We start from the raw sequence: 15197 nt of genomic DNA, 5'->3' as shown, positions 1-15197 counted from the left end.
GCATGCTGCGGGCCCCCCGTGTTTCGGGTGGAAGGCTACCTGTCCCTGCCCCAAATCAGAAAGGGTTAGGATGACACAAGTCAGCACAGACACCCATTTCGCACTTCACACCTAAGGACGTACGTTGACGACTCCCCACTTAAAATTCCTCACAAAGGGGGGGAAAAAAACCAACCAAAAAAAGGACAAGAGACAGTAAATTTCACTGTGATCACACTACGGCAAAATATACCTTCTGTTCATTGCAAAAAAACACGTGAAGGCCAAATTAAAGAGAAAAAAAAAAAGGTATGTTGCATGAGTTACAGTGCAACCGTATTATTCCTTCTCTTCCTATTTTCCTCCCCCCCCCCGCCTTGTTCAGTTTAGAAAAAGGATTGAGTACAACACAGTCAGGTAAGTGGCCACAAAAGAGTAGCTGTCTTTGGCAAGAAGTCACCGCATCGACCCTCTCTGTCACCTTCTGCCCATTTCGCTCTGTCTCATGAAGTGGATGTTGTTGGCGCTGTCTGAGAGTTCGGGGTACTGCTCCACTGAGATCACAAAATAGCCATCGTAGCCCTGTACCCGGCCTGTGTTTAGCACTTGTTGCTTCTCCCCTTCTGTCCACGAGCGAATACCCTCCTCCCCATCCCGCAGTCTCTGCTGTTCCCGGGACCAGGCTTGGGCGACGGCGCGCTGTCGGGCCAGCTCCAGGACGCGGGCCTTCTCCTCGTCCAAGGTGGTCCCGTAGCGAGTGTTTAGACACAGCGCGCCGTACTGGAGCTGGATGTCCGTGTAACGTCTAGTCCTTCCACTCAGCACTGTGTTGATCTGGGACACTGTCACGTTCACACCGTTCTCCAGGGTCCTCCGCCCGCCGCTGAGACCCAGGATGGACAGGTCTCCCTCTGAAGGCCCTTGCTTAATGAAATAGTGAGTGTCTACCCCCTCGATGGTGAAGTGCAAGTTCTCCAGGTAATGGGCGTTGTTCAGGATGGCGGCGATCCTCCGCCCATCCTCGTTGGCCACGCTGATAATGTCGGTGGCCACGCGCCCATCCTTCATGGCGAACTTGACGCCTTTGCCAAAGATAGAGCCTCCGGAGGCAAAGTTCTTGTTCTTCTTGACCTGCCGGCACCCGGCGATGCTGGAACTGTAGATCTGTTCGAAGCGCTCTAGAGTGACAAAGGCCTTCAGCTGCTTCTGCACTTCACACTGGACCCCCAAAATTGACTGAGAGGGAGAGAAAGAAGAGAAGGATGTGTTAGAAAGAGAAGCCTGACGACCTCAGGCATTGTTAGCATGCTGGAGACCATCCTGGAAACATCTGTGTAAGAGCTCCATTTTTTTTCTTCCCTTATCACCTTTTTTTTCAGATTTTAAATTCTTTTTAATGGAAGAGACGTTTTCTCAGGTGATTCCCCCTAATGCTCATTGTTTCAATAAACTGAACTCTTTTTACTCTTACAGACTGACGGAGGTAGAGAAGGACTTTCTGACTCAGTGGTATGAGGGCCTAGTTTGGACTCTCCCACCTGCCTGGGCACATGCATTTATTTCGTGCTTCAGTGTTCTTCATCCGCACATATTCACAGAGAAACTTGTGCTGTGATGCTTTATAAAATTCTTGCAGAATTTCTGTGAAAGTATGAAAGTATTGTAAAACTTCCCTCTATTTTAACTTCACTTTGTACCTCCCTGTGCTACCTCTAAAAGCCCTGAAACACAGGTATGCTACTCAAATGGGACTTTTTACAAGGACAGGGAGTGAGAGGACAAGGGGTAACGGGTTTAAACTGAGAGAGGGAGATTGAGATTGGACATCAGGAAGAAATTCTTCCCGGAGAGCGTGGGGAGGCACTGGGACAGGTTGCCCAGAGAAGCTGTGGATGCCCCATCCCTGGAAGGGTTCAAGGTCAGGCTGGATGAGGCTTGGAGCAACCTGGTCTAGTGGAAGGAGTCCCTGCGCGTGGCAGGGAGGTTGGAATGAGGTGGCCTTTAAGGTCCCTTCAAACTCAAACCATTCCATGATTTTATGCAAGTAGCCATAACCATTCTACATCCCATTTCAACCTGGACAAAGCAGGTTGTTCAGAACTGAAGGAAGGCCCTTAATCCAACCTCTGTTTCCTGCAACCCCCCTATGATGTGCCAGGCTCCCTGAGCTAAGGCCAGCCACACCTGGTACTCGATTTTTGGCATATGCTGAGGCAGAACGGCTGAGAGACAACAGGCTGGATCATTTGCAGTCAGGTACAATACAAAGTCACTTTTGCTGTTAGCGTATAATGGAGCAAGCACACAGCGAGTCAGCAGCTCATCATTACTGCAAAATGTCTTTGGAAATGCTCTCATCAATTCACGGCAGCAGAGACTTCTTACAGACCCCTGTTCATGAACAATTATTTGCTCAAATTTCACAAAACCATGAGGAGGATTCTACGACAAAACTCTCCTGGCACCACCAAGGGCTCAGTTCAATAATGTAATGACATCCAGGATTAAAAATAGGCTGCAAAGAAAAGTTTGCTGCACTCCAATTATTTTGAGGAAATTTAACATCCATGAAGGATATTGCCTTAAACTGTCCACAAGCTAAAGGCTCACATCCTTCACTGGGTGCAGGATGGCAGTTCAGATGATACAGGCATTTTGGCATGGACCTCTCAGCTAAGACTTGGAACATGGTGAGGGAAGGGCAACAAACCCTCATTTCCATGGTGGCTCTTTCCAGGGAAGGGTCTCAAAGCGTTAAAGAAAGCATTAAAATAAAGGGTTTAGCATTGAAACTCACTCAGAGTTTATGAGCATTTTTGATCTATAAAGGAGAAAACTATAAGGGAACAGAGATACACAAGTTCAAGAGCACATTTTTGGGCTGTAAAGCATTAAAATCCCTAATACCCTGGGATGACTTTTATTCAAGTTACAAGGAGGCTGAAGTCACTCTTCCTTTTCCCTTTCTGATGAACAGCATAGTAGTTGGAGCAGGAAGCAGTCACGTATGTCACCAGTTACCTATGAAGCTGTATCTTCAGCAATGGCATAGGCAGTGGGACCAAGAGCACCCTCAGCAAGTTTGAGGATGAGTGGTGTGGTTGGCAGGCTTGAGGGATGGGATGCCATCCAGAAGGACCTGGACAAGCTTGAGAAGCAGGCCCATGGGAACCCTGGGGGGTTCAACAAGGTATAGGGGGGGGGGGGAGGATGAAGGGATTGAGAGCAGCCCTGCTGAGAAGGACCTGGGGGTACTGGTGGATGACAAACTGAAAATGAGCCAACAATGTGCACTCACAGCCCAGAAAGCCAACCCTATCCTGGGCTTATCCACGCATCAAAAGCAGCATGACCAGCAGGTTGAGGGAGGTGATTCTGCCCCTGTACTCTGCTCTGGTGAGACCCCAGCTGGAGTACAATGTCCAGCTCTGGGGCCTGGAACATCAGAAGGATATGGATCTGTTGGAATGAGTCAAGAGGAGGCAACAAAGATGCTCTGAGGGCTGGAGACCCTCTGCTGTGGGGACAGGCTGGCTTGTTCGGCCTGGAGAAGAGAAGGGTCTGGGGAAACACAGAGACAGGTTGCCCAGAGGGGTGGTAGATCCCTGGAAGTGTTCAAGGGCAGGTTGGACAGGACTCTGAGCAACCTGATCTAGCTGAAGGTGTCCCTGCTCATTGTAAGGGGGTTGAACTAGATGACCTTTAAATGGCCCTTCCAACCCAAACCATTCTGTGATTCTATGAAGGAGGAGCTCTTTCTTGTTCTCCCCATACTGCCACTGGAGGATCTCACACACACACAGCCTACAGCGCAATATAATTAACAAACTACCAGGGAGCTGAGCCTTGATTCCCCTGCCAACTGCACAAGTGCTCGAATTATTCAAAAAATGGACATAATTAATGTAGATGTCACCAATGATGGACATGGAGCAATTAGGTCTCTAGGCTCCATGAAACACCATTCTAAATAAGCGTATATTGCACAGCCTTGGTTAGCTATTTACTCTTCAGAGATTTAAACAGCAAGATATTCTTCTCAGGTGCATCCCATATGGAGTGACTATAGGTGGTCCTTCCCCACTACCCAAGCACGCTGCGTTGCTCTTCCAACTTGCCTCCGTAATGTTTGCAAATGACAGGAGAAGGCACTTCTCATTACTCACATTGAATTACCGTTTGGCGTGAGTGCCTTCACTCAAGGATGTAACTGGGTCTTCTATGCTACACTGCTATGTCCTGTGGCCGTTTAGATGTCACCACCTATATATACATCACCATGTTTCCCACCAGTTGAGTGATATGGAGTCCCTGGAATTAACTACACCATGTACTGGTTAGCACCCTGGGGAAGGGAGCTCTGGGAGGTCAGAAATCACTGGGCATGGAAGAATCATTCCTTCCTGGAATGCCCCCAGTTCTCCTCCTATTTTGTCTCCATCATCAGTACTTATTCTTCATGAGCTTTAGGAACTCAACTGCCTTTTCAATTCTGGGCCAGCTATTAGGTATAGATCCCCTGTAAGTGCCTGCAAATTAGGTCGCCTTGTCTTTTCTTCTGATCCCAAATGAAAATTGAGTTTTCAACGAGCACTGAAACCCTGCTGATGCTGCAAGGCAGACCCTGTGACATGACATAATCTCCTGTGCTTTGGAAAAGTAGGTGGTTTGTAACTCTATGTTTATATGGTTAAATGAAAGAAGGAGGAAAGGTGAGATGCATTGCACCTCTTATCATCCACACTGGTTAATTTTTATTCTAACTCCTGTCTTGGTTTTGAATCCCTGCAACTGCTTTCCCCAAGACATATTTCCTAACCCTCCAGGTCACTTCTACCTGGTCTCAGTGCCAGGGACTGCTCTTAGCTGTAGAGACATACTCTAAAATGAGATAAGGGAGTCTTGTGAGGGAAACAGTTGTACAACAAATTTAAGGGTGGATGGTGTCTTTAGATTTGTCATAAATCCAGGACAGATGGTAGCCTGGTTGGTACATGCTGTGATACAACAGGTACAACAGCTGATACAACAGCCAACAGCTGTGCTATAATCTACCTTCCTCAAGTTCCACAGACCAGTAGTTGGGACCTTCTGGCCTGAGGTAATTTTCAATTTTCCATTTATAGGTCAGATTCTCCATAGCTTTGAATTTCAGATGAGTAATTGCCCATTATAACATGAAACCCTGACTTTTAAAGTCTTTTTTTTTTTTTTTTTTTTTCCCCAATTTATGATCCAATAATAGAGTACTGGACCTTTCCTTGATCTAGTTACATATTGCATTTGTGATATTATATGCAGTCATAAAATTTCCACAGTCCCACTGTTCATGGGGCCTACAAGGAAGTTGGGAGGGGACTTTTTCCAAGGGCCTGTAGTGACAGGACAAGGGGTAACGGGTGTAAATTGAAAGTGGGAGGTTTAGATTAGATATCAGGGAGAAGATCTTCACGGAGAGGGTGGGGAGGCACTGGGACAGGTTTCCCGGAGAAGCGGTGGATGCCCCATCCCTGGAAGTGTTCAAGGCCAGGCTGGATGAGGCTTGGAGCAACCTGGTCTAGTGCAAGGTGTCCCTGCCCATGGCAGGGGGGGTGGGACTAGATGATCTTTAAGGTCCCTTCCACCCCAAACCATTCTGTGATTTTATGATTCATTTGGATGCCATTCAGCAAGAAAATGAGCAGCATCCTCCCCGCTACTGGCAGGACTTGGGGGTTTAAGGGGTAACACGTGACTTAACAGTGACAGCACGGTCCCTTCGTGCCCAGGGACACCTGGCTGTTGGTCCTCTCGGTCTGCATCCAGGGCACCTCCTCCTCTATTCTAGGACAGCATTTCTCATGTGCATGTGAAACGGTAGGACTGGCACTATTCCTGGTGGCTAAAACAGAGATAAAATGTCTGACCAAAGCTCAAGAATTGGGAATCAACCTCCAGTTGTGTGCCCGCTCGGAGACACTGTAGTGGGAGGTTTCTGAAGCTGCAGGCTTGAACTACCTTTGCTGGCAAACTGAGCCATTACCTGTCAAACTGTGGCTGTCCCAGCCTTCTCTGTACCCGCTTCTCACCTACTGTAGTCAGTGTTGACTGTAGGACTCTTTCTGTTGCCCATACACCAACACATGGCTGTCTAGTGTGATCTGAGACGTCCCAGGTGCCTTCGGCATCTGCGCAGCGCAGGGAGGAACCGGAGAAGCTCGGGCAGATATTTGCCTTTCTGGAATAGCACCTGGAGGCCACTTTGCTGAACTGGTCCCTGTATGGGCAACTGAATCAAACTAAAGGGTTTTCCACCTGGGACTGGTTACAGGCCCTCTGGGCTCTCCCCATCTTTTCTCACGTAGGGAAGTAGGAGATGAGACATTCAACGCTGTAATGCTGAACATCACCATCACTTAACTATTATAATAACTAAACACATCTCTGTTATCTTGAAAATGGGCCCAGGTTGACTTTGAAATGACTGTTTGAGTGCATTTCTTTGATAAAAGAGTGTATTTGGGAACAGCGCTTTTTTAAAAAGAAAAGCAAACACATCTAACAGAAAAAAACCTCCAACAAATTCAGGCAAACTAGAGTACAGCTGGCTTGTACGCTCTGCTCTGAATACAAAGGGGGTGGAGGCAAACAGATTATATGTAGTTCAAAGAGGTAGTGTATCTCTGACTTTGAAATTACCATTTCTGTTTCATCTTACAAGTCATTTTAATGAACTGGCAAGGAAGAAAACCAGAAAATTTCCATCCAAGGCTGCAGTGGCATGAGGTATGCTCTAAAAAATGCTGATGCTTTTAGCAACTGTAAACCAAGGTATCTATAAAACCAGTTTTACGGAAGAAAGAAGGGAATTCATAGCTATTTTATTTCAATATTTGTTGCTAGATGTGAGTGACAAATATGCTGGGTTTGTTTTTCCTCACAGTCTTTTTTAATCAGATGTCCTTAGGTGACATTTCACTTTATCTAGTAACAACCCATCGGAGAGAAGAGAACGACCTTCATCATTTGTTCGCTGCCGCAGAGAGCTCAAGAGAATGGCACATTACAGAGATCCCTGAATAGCCTCTTGCATTTTGCCGGCACCTCTTGAGGATTTGAAATACCATAGCCAGATACTATCATCTGTTGTTTTTAAATATCGCCTTCCAGTGTGAGACTGAAAGCTTTAATTTCCCATCAAGGATCCAAGATGTGAAATACGTGAACATGTTTCCAAGTTTCTCTACATCCTTGTGCCATTATACACAGCTAGGTATTTCTCTTACCACCATATGGCCTACAACACAGAAAGACACTTCTTCCAAAAGGTTTGGAAGTTATGACTCCTTTGAAATATTCTTCATCGTTAACTCCTTCCTATTTACCCCTTAGTTCTCTCTTAACAAACCTGTTCTTCAGAAGGCAACCCCTTCCCTCCAACCACCTGGCCATGACCTGAGGCTGAGTCCCCATTGGCATGTCCCTCACCAACTCTCAGCTGGGGGAGGTGCAGGAGGAGCCCAGCACCCACAACAGCCCATCAGACACCTACCCATCAGCACAGATGCTGGTTGGCTGAGAGGCAATGTGCCTGCTTAGCAACCTGCCAACCAGGAATGCACGTGGGACAACAGACGGGAGCGATTGGCCGGCAAGCCCAGTGCTGTAGATGTTGGTTGGCTAGCAATGAGTGAAATGCAAGTGCTCACTCTTGGGATGAGAGGATAAGGGGACTTTTTATACGGGTAGGGAGTGACAGGACAAGGGGCAACAGGTTTAAATTGAAAGAGGGGAGATTTAGATTGGATGTAAGGAAGAATTCTTCCCAGAGAGGGTGGTGAGGCACTGGAACAGGTTGCCCAGAGAAGCTGTGGATGCCCCATCCCTGGAAGTGTCCAAGGCCAGGCTGGATGAGGCTTGGAGCAACCTGGTCTAGTGGAAGGTGTCCCTGCCCATGGCAGGGGGGTTGGGACTGGATGGTCTTTAAGGTCCCTTCCAAACCAAACCATTCTGTGATTCTCTGACAGGTCTCTCCTCCACCCTGCCAGTGTACACAGCTGCAGGCGGACAACAAGGTTGAGCTCATCAAGCAGATTTCCATCTGTGGGGACATAAGAGGATTTGTCTCCTCCTCTCATTCATCTATTTTCATAAAGCTTAAAGAGCTTAATGTATTTGAGACTTCAACTCCCTTCCTTGCATCAGAGACAGTGAAAACTGGCCACTGCTTTTGCAAAACATAACTAGGGGCCGATGGACAATCGTGCAGACAGGATGATGGCCCACGCCCAGGAGAAAGCACCTGCCATGGGAGGATGTCCTCCCTGAATGATGAACACTGGCAGAGCCAGTCCCACAAACAGATTGTCCTTGGGAGAAGCCCTGCCAGTAAAGAGCCCTTCAGCCCACTGCCCGGCCCAGCATCCCAGAGCAGCCCTTGTCTCCAAAATGCTACTCCATAAGGGATGCCAAAAGCTGCTCCTGCAGCACAGCCTGTAAAGGGCACTGCAGAAACCAGGACCTTCCTGGAGGCAGAGTGTTCATGGGAGGGAGAGAAGGGTAGTTAATAATATGATGTAGTTAACAATATAAGCGCCGACTCCAAAACACCCTTCTCTGCAAATAGAGTTGTTCTGGCTCCAGCAATTACCTAACAGTTCAACAAGACAAAAGGGAAAAAAAAAAAAAAAACCAAAAACATAAATTGAATTGAGGTGCAGCAGCTCCACAATATGCCAGAGGTCACCCAGAGTCCCTTGGCGGCCAATAACACTGAACCTGTTCAACGAACAATTTAGTGACAGCCTCACGGTGGCAGGGAGGAGGGGGGGAAAGTGCTGCACAACAGAGTATTGGATTTTAAATGTCACTCCAGAGCTGCAGGGGGTTAGTGCAAGGTTTATGACACGATGGCTGTTTCTGAGCTGGTAGATGCTCAAAGTCAGAATTATCTCTCCCCTCTTCCAGCCCTGCAAGGCAAGTACCAACAATGTTTTGGGAGGAGATGCTAGGGCCCTCTGGTTATGCACGCTGAAGAGAGACGAAGCAGCCATTTATGTGGAGTCAGTTGCTTTGCTGTTGTGCTCCTGTTATTCATTCCTCTCTGATAAAAGACCTGACTCAATCTGCTGGGCCACAGCTTTGATCAGTGAAGCCAGTGGATTAATTCAAATTTGCTTTGGTCTGTCGCAAGGAGGTATGTGACCCAGAGAAACCAGGGATCGGAAGGTATGGAGATGTGAAAGCTGTGGTACACCATTCAGTGAATATCCCCAGATTGCAGGCAGGATGGGCATTATCCAGTGCCCTGTCCAAGCTACTTTTAAATGACAAAAGATCTGGAGCTTCCTCCATATGCTCTGGAAGATCATTTCACAGTTTCATCAGTCTTATCTGAAAATATTTTCTGTGCTTCCATTTAATCTTGTTTAATTCTGTCATTTACTATGTGAAATCTTCAAAAGTTCATATTTTCTTCCACAGGTTTCATCAATAAATACAGGAGAACCAGTAGGAAGGAGGGCTGCATTGTGCCTGGAGGTGTGTATGTGTGGGTGGAAGGGTTTGGACCATACAGAACTGCACGTGAAACATCAGTGTGGAATGCACATACAGGCTTAGGAGAAAATGGATCATATGTTCAAGTATCACATGTGAATGCATTGATTTTATGCAAATATATGCCTACAGTATGCTGGATGTGACAGAAATGAAGGGAAACTTGTTCTATAGCATTTGAGAGCCACTCGCTATCACAGCATGATCCTGTAACCGTAGACGAAAATAAAAATGCTCGTGTTTTGTTGCTGTCATAACACAGGGGAAGAATATGAAACAATCTGCAATGGTTAAATCCCACTTTCAACATTAAAGTGTAAAGTGACTCATCTGGAAGCACGGCAGTTGCATAAAGCCCTCTTTCACCGAGCAGGTCCCTGCATAGTCCTCACTGCAGCTTCTTGTTTTAAAAACCTTCAGGGAATGTGGAGATTTTCTTTTCTTCTCACTACTCATTCAGGCAGATTCACCGAAAATGGGTGGATGGAAGAGAGGGCTCCTTGGTTTTATTTCAGCTGCCTGTATGAGCAAGTGATGGTCTTAATTTCAAGCTGTCACTCAAGTTATTTGGCTATTCAATAAGCCTAATGGTAATAATGAACTAATGATAAAATAATTATATTATAATAATAATACCACCACCACTAATAATAATGATTTCTGTTGTGGTTCTGTGGAAGTTATCATCTACTGCACATAACAATTTAGAGACAATCTTTGGTGCGGTCTGTGAACGAGCCTTCCCCTTTGTCTTCTCTTGTGCAGCTTTGCCTGGGGAGACTCTGTCACATCAGAGAGAAGGAAAAATCCTGAGGCTATTTCTCATTACAGAAATCATCTCTACTAGCATCTAATTGTTTAATCCAAAGAAGAGAGAAAAAAAAAAAGGAGTCTTTGAGCCCCAAATCACAACCGAGTGATGGCGGTGTTATCGTTTTCAAGCATCACCTCAGCCCTGGTAGCAAAGGCATGGCTCTTGTGGTCCCCCTCTATTATAAAGTGATAGGTCTTAATATAAATCTCTCATTGAGGTTGAAGCTGGTACATTTTAGCTTGTCTTCACCATAGCTATGAGGCTGAGTACCAAGGACGGGCTGACACGTGATTGTTTTATTAATCCCAGTATCTTGTTCATACCTCTGAGTGATAACCTTTTGTGGCTGGGGAAATGTGACAGTGTATTTCACCTCCCCATTTATTCTGCGTACAGGACCTCAAGAATCTGCTGCAGGACAGTGAAATTTCAGTGAACTCATAGCTAAAGAGGCTAGGAGGGCATCTGGGATCAATTCTACTTCCTGCTGTTATCGTTTTATTAGCAGAAATGTTAAGAGCATATCCTGATCTCCCCAAACACACTGGTGCCTCACTGCTCTTACGACACTAGAATACACAGCAATAGCAAGCAGGAATTTAGACTAAAGAGGATTCGGACTAAACAGATGAAAGCAACCCCAGACTAAAATCAGGCTGGGAGATGAAAGAGTATCCTGAGAGGTAAACAACTTTTTCAAGGTCATACCACCGATAAGCAGTAGGGCTGGGAGTAACCCAGGGCTCTCGGATCCTGACCCAGTGTGCTAACCTTTAACAGTGCTGCCTCCATCTTTCAGCTGAATAATTCCCAACTGGAAGAGAGGGGGATATGATTGGGCTGTAAAAGCTTTTGTCATGCCAATTCCATCAGTGAATTTTGTGCCGGCATCTACCAAAATGGCTTGTGATGCAGGCCTGTTTTTAAAAGCGGGACACCGTGACCTGGGATTAAACCCAGTCAGGTAAAATGAAAGTTAACTATCACCTAAAACTTCTTTCTGGTGAGACCCACTGCAATGCAGAACAATGTCCTAGGGAAGTACTTGGACTTGTTGTTTAAGACATTTTAAACCAGACTGAATAAATTTTTAGAAAAAAAAAATCTGCAAAAACTGATTCTGTACCAAGATTTGCTTTTTTTCACTTCCAAGAATCCTTGGTGCAAAGGCCTTGAACTTAGACTCTAATATGTGATATCATGGCCTCTTGTGGGAGAAAGAAAGAGTAACACACCGTTTCATTGAGCAACCACCAGAATATATCACAGGGAAAGGCACCAATGCAGTAAGGAACTTAGGATGAGATTATTCAGTCAGATTTCATTACTGTAATGGGGACTGGCTGGCTCTTAATCTCCCAGCGACTACGTGAAAACAGGCTGATAGAGGGGTTTGAAATAAAGATTGCAATGGATAGTGTGAGATAAGGGTGTGAGATACACTATATGGAGTGGCATGGATCACCTTGCTATTGTCCCACTCTTGGGTTTTCATCTGTGTGTGGATTAGCTCATAGGACGGCTCCATTGCATCCATGTCTGGCTTGGGGTAGCCGGGGATGACGTTGTGTAGCTGGAACCCGAAGGTGAGCAGCCAACTGTTGACATCTGGAAGGGAAGAGAAGCATAAATCAGATTATCTGATCACTGAGGCAGGATTGCCCTGGAGAAGGTACAGAGGAGTACCCTACAGTGCCTGGCACTGCAGCAGTTTGGCTAAAATGATGCTTACTTTGTATGAAAAGTACTAATCTTAATGGTCCATGAAAGAACCACGTGCCAAAGCTGGGCTTTCCACTGCCAACCACAGCCTATTCCCGCACTTTCCCAGCTCTGAAACAGAAGCCTTGTCAGTGACCAAATGGCCCAAATCAAAGCCAACTCCACGTCTGCCCTTTGTGAGCAGGAACTGTGTGCTGCAGGAGAAGCTTAGGGACAACAACACACTAATGCTGGCTGAGATGCTCCAGCTGAATGGGAGGTATTGTCCAGTCCTACAGTCAACTCTAAACATCTCAGCCACAGTACTTCCCTTCCTGAGGACTCTCAAAGCGCCTGCAGGCTGAAGACTAAATTAAGAGCTTTGTGAGCCAGAATATCAGGATATCCAGGACGAACAGCATGATCATAGAATCATAGAATTATTTGGGTTGGAAGGGACCTTAAAGCCCATCTAGTTCCAACCCCCCTGCCATGGGCAGGGACACCTTCCACTAGACCAGTGTGCTCAAAGCCTCATCCAGCCTGGTCATTTGGCAGGCGCTCATGGAAGAGGCTCCAGATGTATCCTCTGCTCTTTCCATGGTATTTCCACCTCAGTCCTGAGTTTCTTGGCATTTTTTTCCTAAGATGGTGTAGTTTGAGTATTAAACCAGCATAAAGTCACATCATCTTTCATACTGCCATTTAAAATCAGTCTCCACACTACCTGCAAGGTGCTGGAGCACCTCTGCTATGATGAAAGGCTGCAAGAATTGGGCTTGTTCAGCCTGGAGAAGAGGAGGCTCCAGGGAGACCTTATTGCACCTTCCAGTACCTGAAGGGGCTACAAGGGTGCTGGGAGAGGACTTTTTCCAAGGGCCTGTAGTGACAGGACAAAGGGTAACGGGTTTAAATTGAAAGCAGGGAGGTTTAGATTAGATATCAGGAAGAAGTTCTTCACGGCGAGGGTGGTGAGGCACTGGAACAGGTTGCCCAGAGAAGCTGTGGATGCCCCATCCCTGGATGCCTTCAAGGCCAGGCTGGATGAGGCTTGGAGCAACCTGGTCTAGTGGAAGGTGTCCCTGCCCATGGCAGGGGGGGTGGAACTAGATGATCTTTAAGGTCCCTTTCAACCCAAACCGTTCTATGATTCTATGATTATAGTGCAAATAAATTTACAGATAAAAGGCTAATTTGCCTGGGCATCTTTCACAAACCCCTTAGAAGTCCACAGATGCTGAGAAAACTGCTGGCTACAAGCGATAAACCATTTTCCTATGCAAAAGGGGGACCACTGGTACAAAAAGTGAAATGATGGAAAACCCAGTCATTTGGGACATCATTCCTGCATTCCCGCATTCCCTTGACAGTACGGACTGAAAAGACTTCCCTGATCTTTGATTGCACAGATATTAGGAATAGCAGCTAAATGTTAATCCACTGGAGGAAATAATGATGAGGCTGGCTAACTCCTAGATCTGCTTGAGCTCCTCATCACTTCCCCCCTTAATTTCAGAGCATCAGATGATCTCACCTTGTTTGCCTTCACTGAACTCTCGAGAAGGACACACCTGCTACAGTCCTCAAGCAATATGGTGTGCATTTGGCACACAAACAGCAATTGCAAGAAAAGAAAAGGTATGAAGGTAAAGTTTGACTAATATCAGCTCCCAGGGGTCTTAAGCGTTTTGCATGTAACCGGGATTGTGTTGGTGATGGCTCTGCTTCAAGCTGGACGTGCAAGGGGCTTGATTTTCCTTTTGTAAAACTCAATAAATGTTGTTGAAACAGTCTGAAAAAGGGATCAATTTAAATATTTAAATATGCACCTTTGCATATTTTTTTCCTCTGTTCCCCAAGAGCCTAAATGAGTGTTCTGAAGAGCTGGTCAGAAAAGAAATTACGGATGCAAGCGGCAAATAAGGCACTTCCAGATGACTGGAGAACCAGGAGCCAAACAAACACACTATCTGTTGCTTGTTTTCTTACAGGCCAAAACGTTGAGATTGGGCAGATGTCCAAAAAGCCCTTGTGACAATCCATGTGGAAGGAGGAGGATTTCTGTAATAAAAACACTTCTGTTCACTCAATGTACAGATTGTTTTTGGAGTGTCTTTGAAACCGAGAGGTTGGAGGGAGGGAAAGAAATTAAAAGGCTCATTTGATTATTTTTTTGCTTAGCACTAAGGCAGCCTGCTTCCAAATCCTTCACATGTGAAATGAAGACCTTTGATGTACATATTGTGGGCCAGGTGGTCAGGGGAACAAAGTAAAACAGTGAAGGTCAGCGTTGGTGCAGGAACCGTTTTCCAAGCACTTCACAAATGTTAAAAAGGATACAGAGCAGGGATGCTGAACAGCAGAAAAATATGTAACATGTTTGGAAAGATTCAACAGGCCTTTTTTTTTTTTTTTTGCTACTTCTCAGAAAAACGACTTTCAAAACATTTGCAAACAGGAGTTTGTCCTTTTTGGGAAAAGGTGTTGGAATACCCAGAACAACCACCATAAAATCTCCAAAAACATGGGAGGAAGGTGTGGAGCTGAGAAAACAGAGGGGAAAATATTAATTTGCCAAGAGGCAGTGACAACTTTTTTGACAGAAAAGTACATTTCACATCACAGAGGTTTTTTTCAGCTACAGTAACCCTGCCAACACATTTCACAGTAAATTCATTTGAGGGCAAAGAAAAAGAGTGCTTAATGCAGACACATGTAATGGAAATGTCAGTTCAATCCATCAGGATTGCTGAAGCTGGCAGCAAAGCTCTGCGCCATGAAGTGTACAATCGCTAAAATATTCATGTTTAACAATGGGCCTCTCAAAACATAAATATCTGCTTCTCCTCCTCTCCCCTCCACCTGCCTCCAATTTGTACCCACGAGCTCAGAAACCTCCTCGCTGGAGACGGAAGCGTGTTGTTCACCTGTGTCCTGGGTGCTGAGCTCCCCTAAGGACAACGGGGCCAGGGAGGGCACGGAGGGATAGAGTGCTTCCCTGTGCCTGAACCTGGGTGGATTTGGTTGGAATGACAAGGACACGCTCAGCGCAGGTCCTGCCCCCAGAAAGCTTCAGCAGAAAGAAATGGCAGAGCAGCAGCCTAGCATCACGGCACTCATCCTTGACATGACCTGTTTCTTCAAGGTTCAACAAGGCCAAGTGCAA

General features: G+C 46.1%; 1 protein-coding gene across 1 annotated transcript in view; it reads right to left on the bottom strand.

Moving 5' to 3' along the window:
- Positions 1–11938, bottom strand: part of LOC104514925 (teneurin-4-like) — a gene marked incomplete at its 5' end in the record, with an annotated part of 12216 nt that extends 278 nt beyond the window's left edge. Inside the window, 2 exons of the mRNA XM_010158737.1 lie at positions 1–1215; positions 11796–11938. The exon at positions 1–1215 is cut by the window's left edge and continues 278 nt beyond it. Of these exons, the coding sequence (XP_010157039.1) occupies positions 457–1215; positions 11796–11938 (902 nt within the window). The remainder of the gene's footprint in view (positions 1216–11795) is intronic.
- Positions 11939–15197: the final 3259 nt, after the last annotated feature.

Source organism: Eurypyga helias, unplaced genomic scaffold (genome assembly GCF_000690775.1).
Source record: "Eurypyga helias isolate BGI_N326 unplaced genomic scaffold, ASM69077v1 scaffold5859, whole genome shotgun sequence".
Classification (NCBI taxonomy): domain Eukaryota; kingdom Metazoa; phylum Chordata; class Aves; order Eurypygiformes; family Eurypygidae; genus Eurypyga; species Eurypyga helias.
The sequence above is the reverse complement of the archived record's forward strand: the minus strand, read 5'-3'. Positions and strand labels throughout refer to the sequence as shown.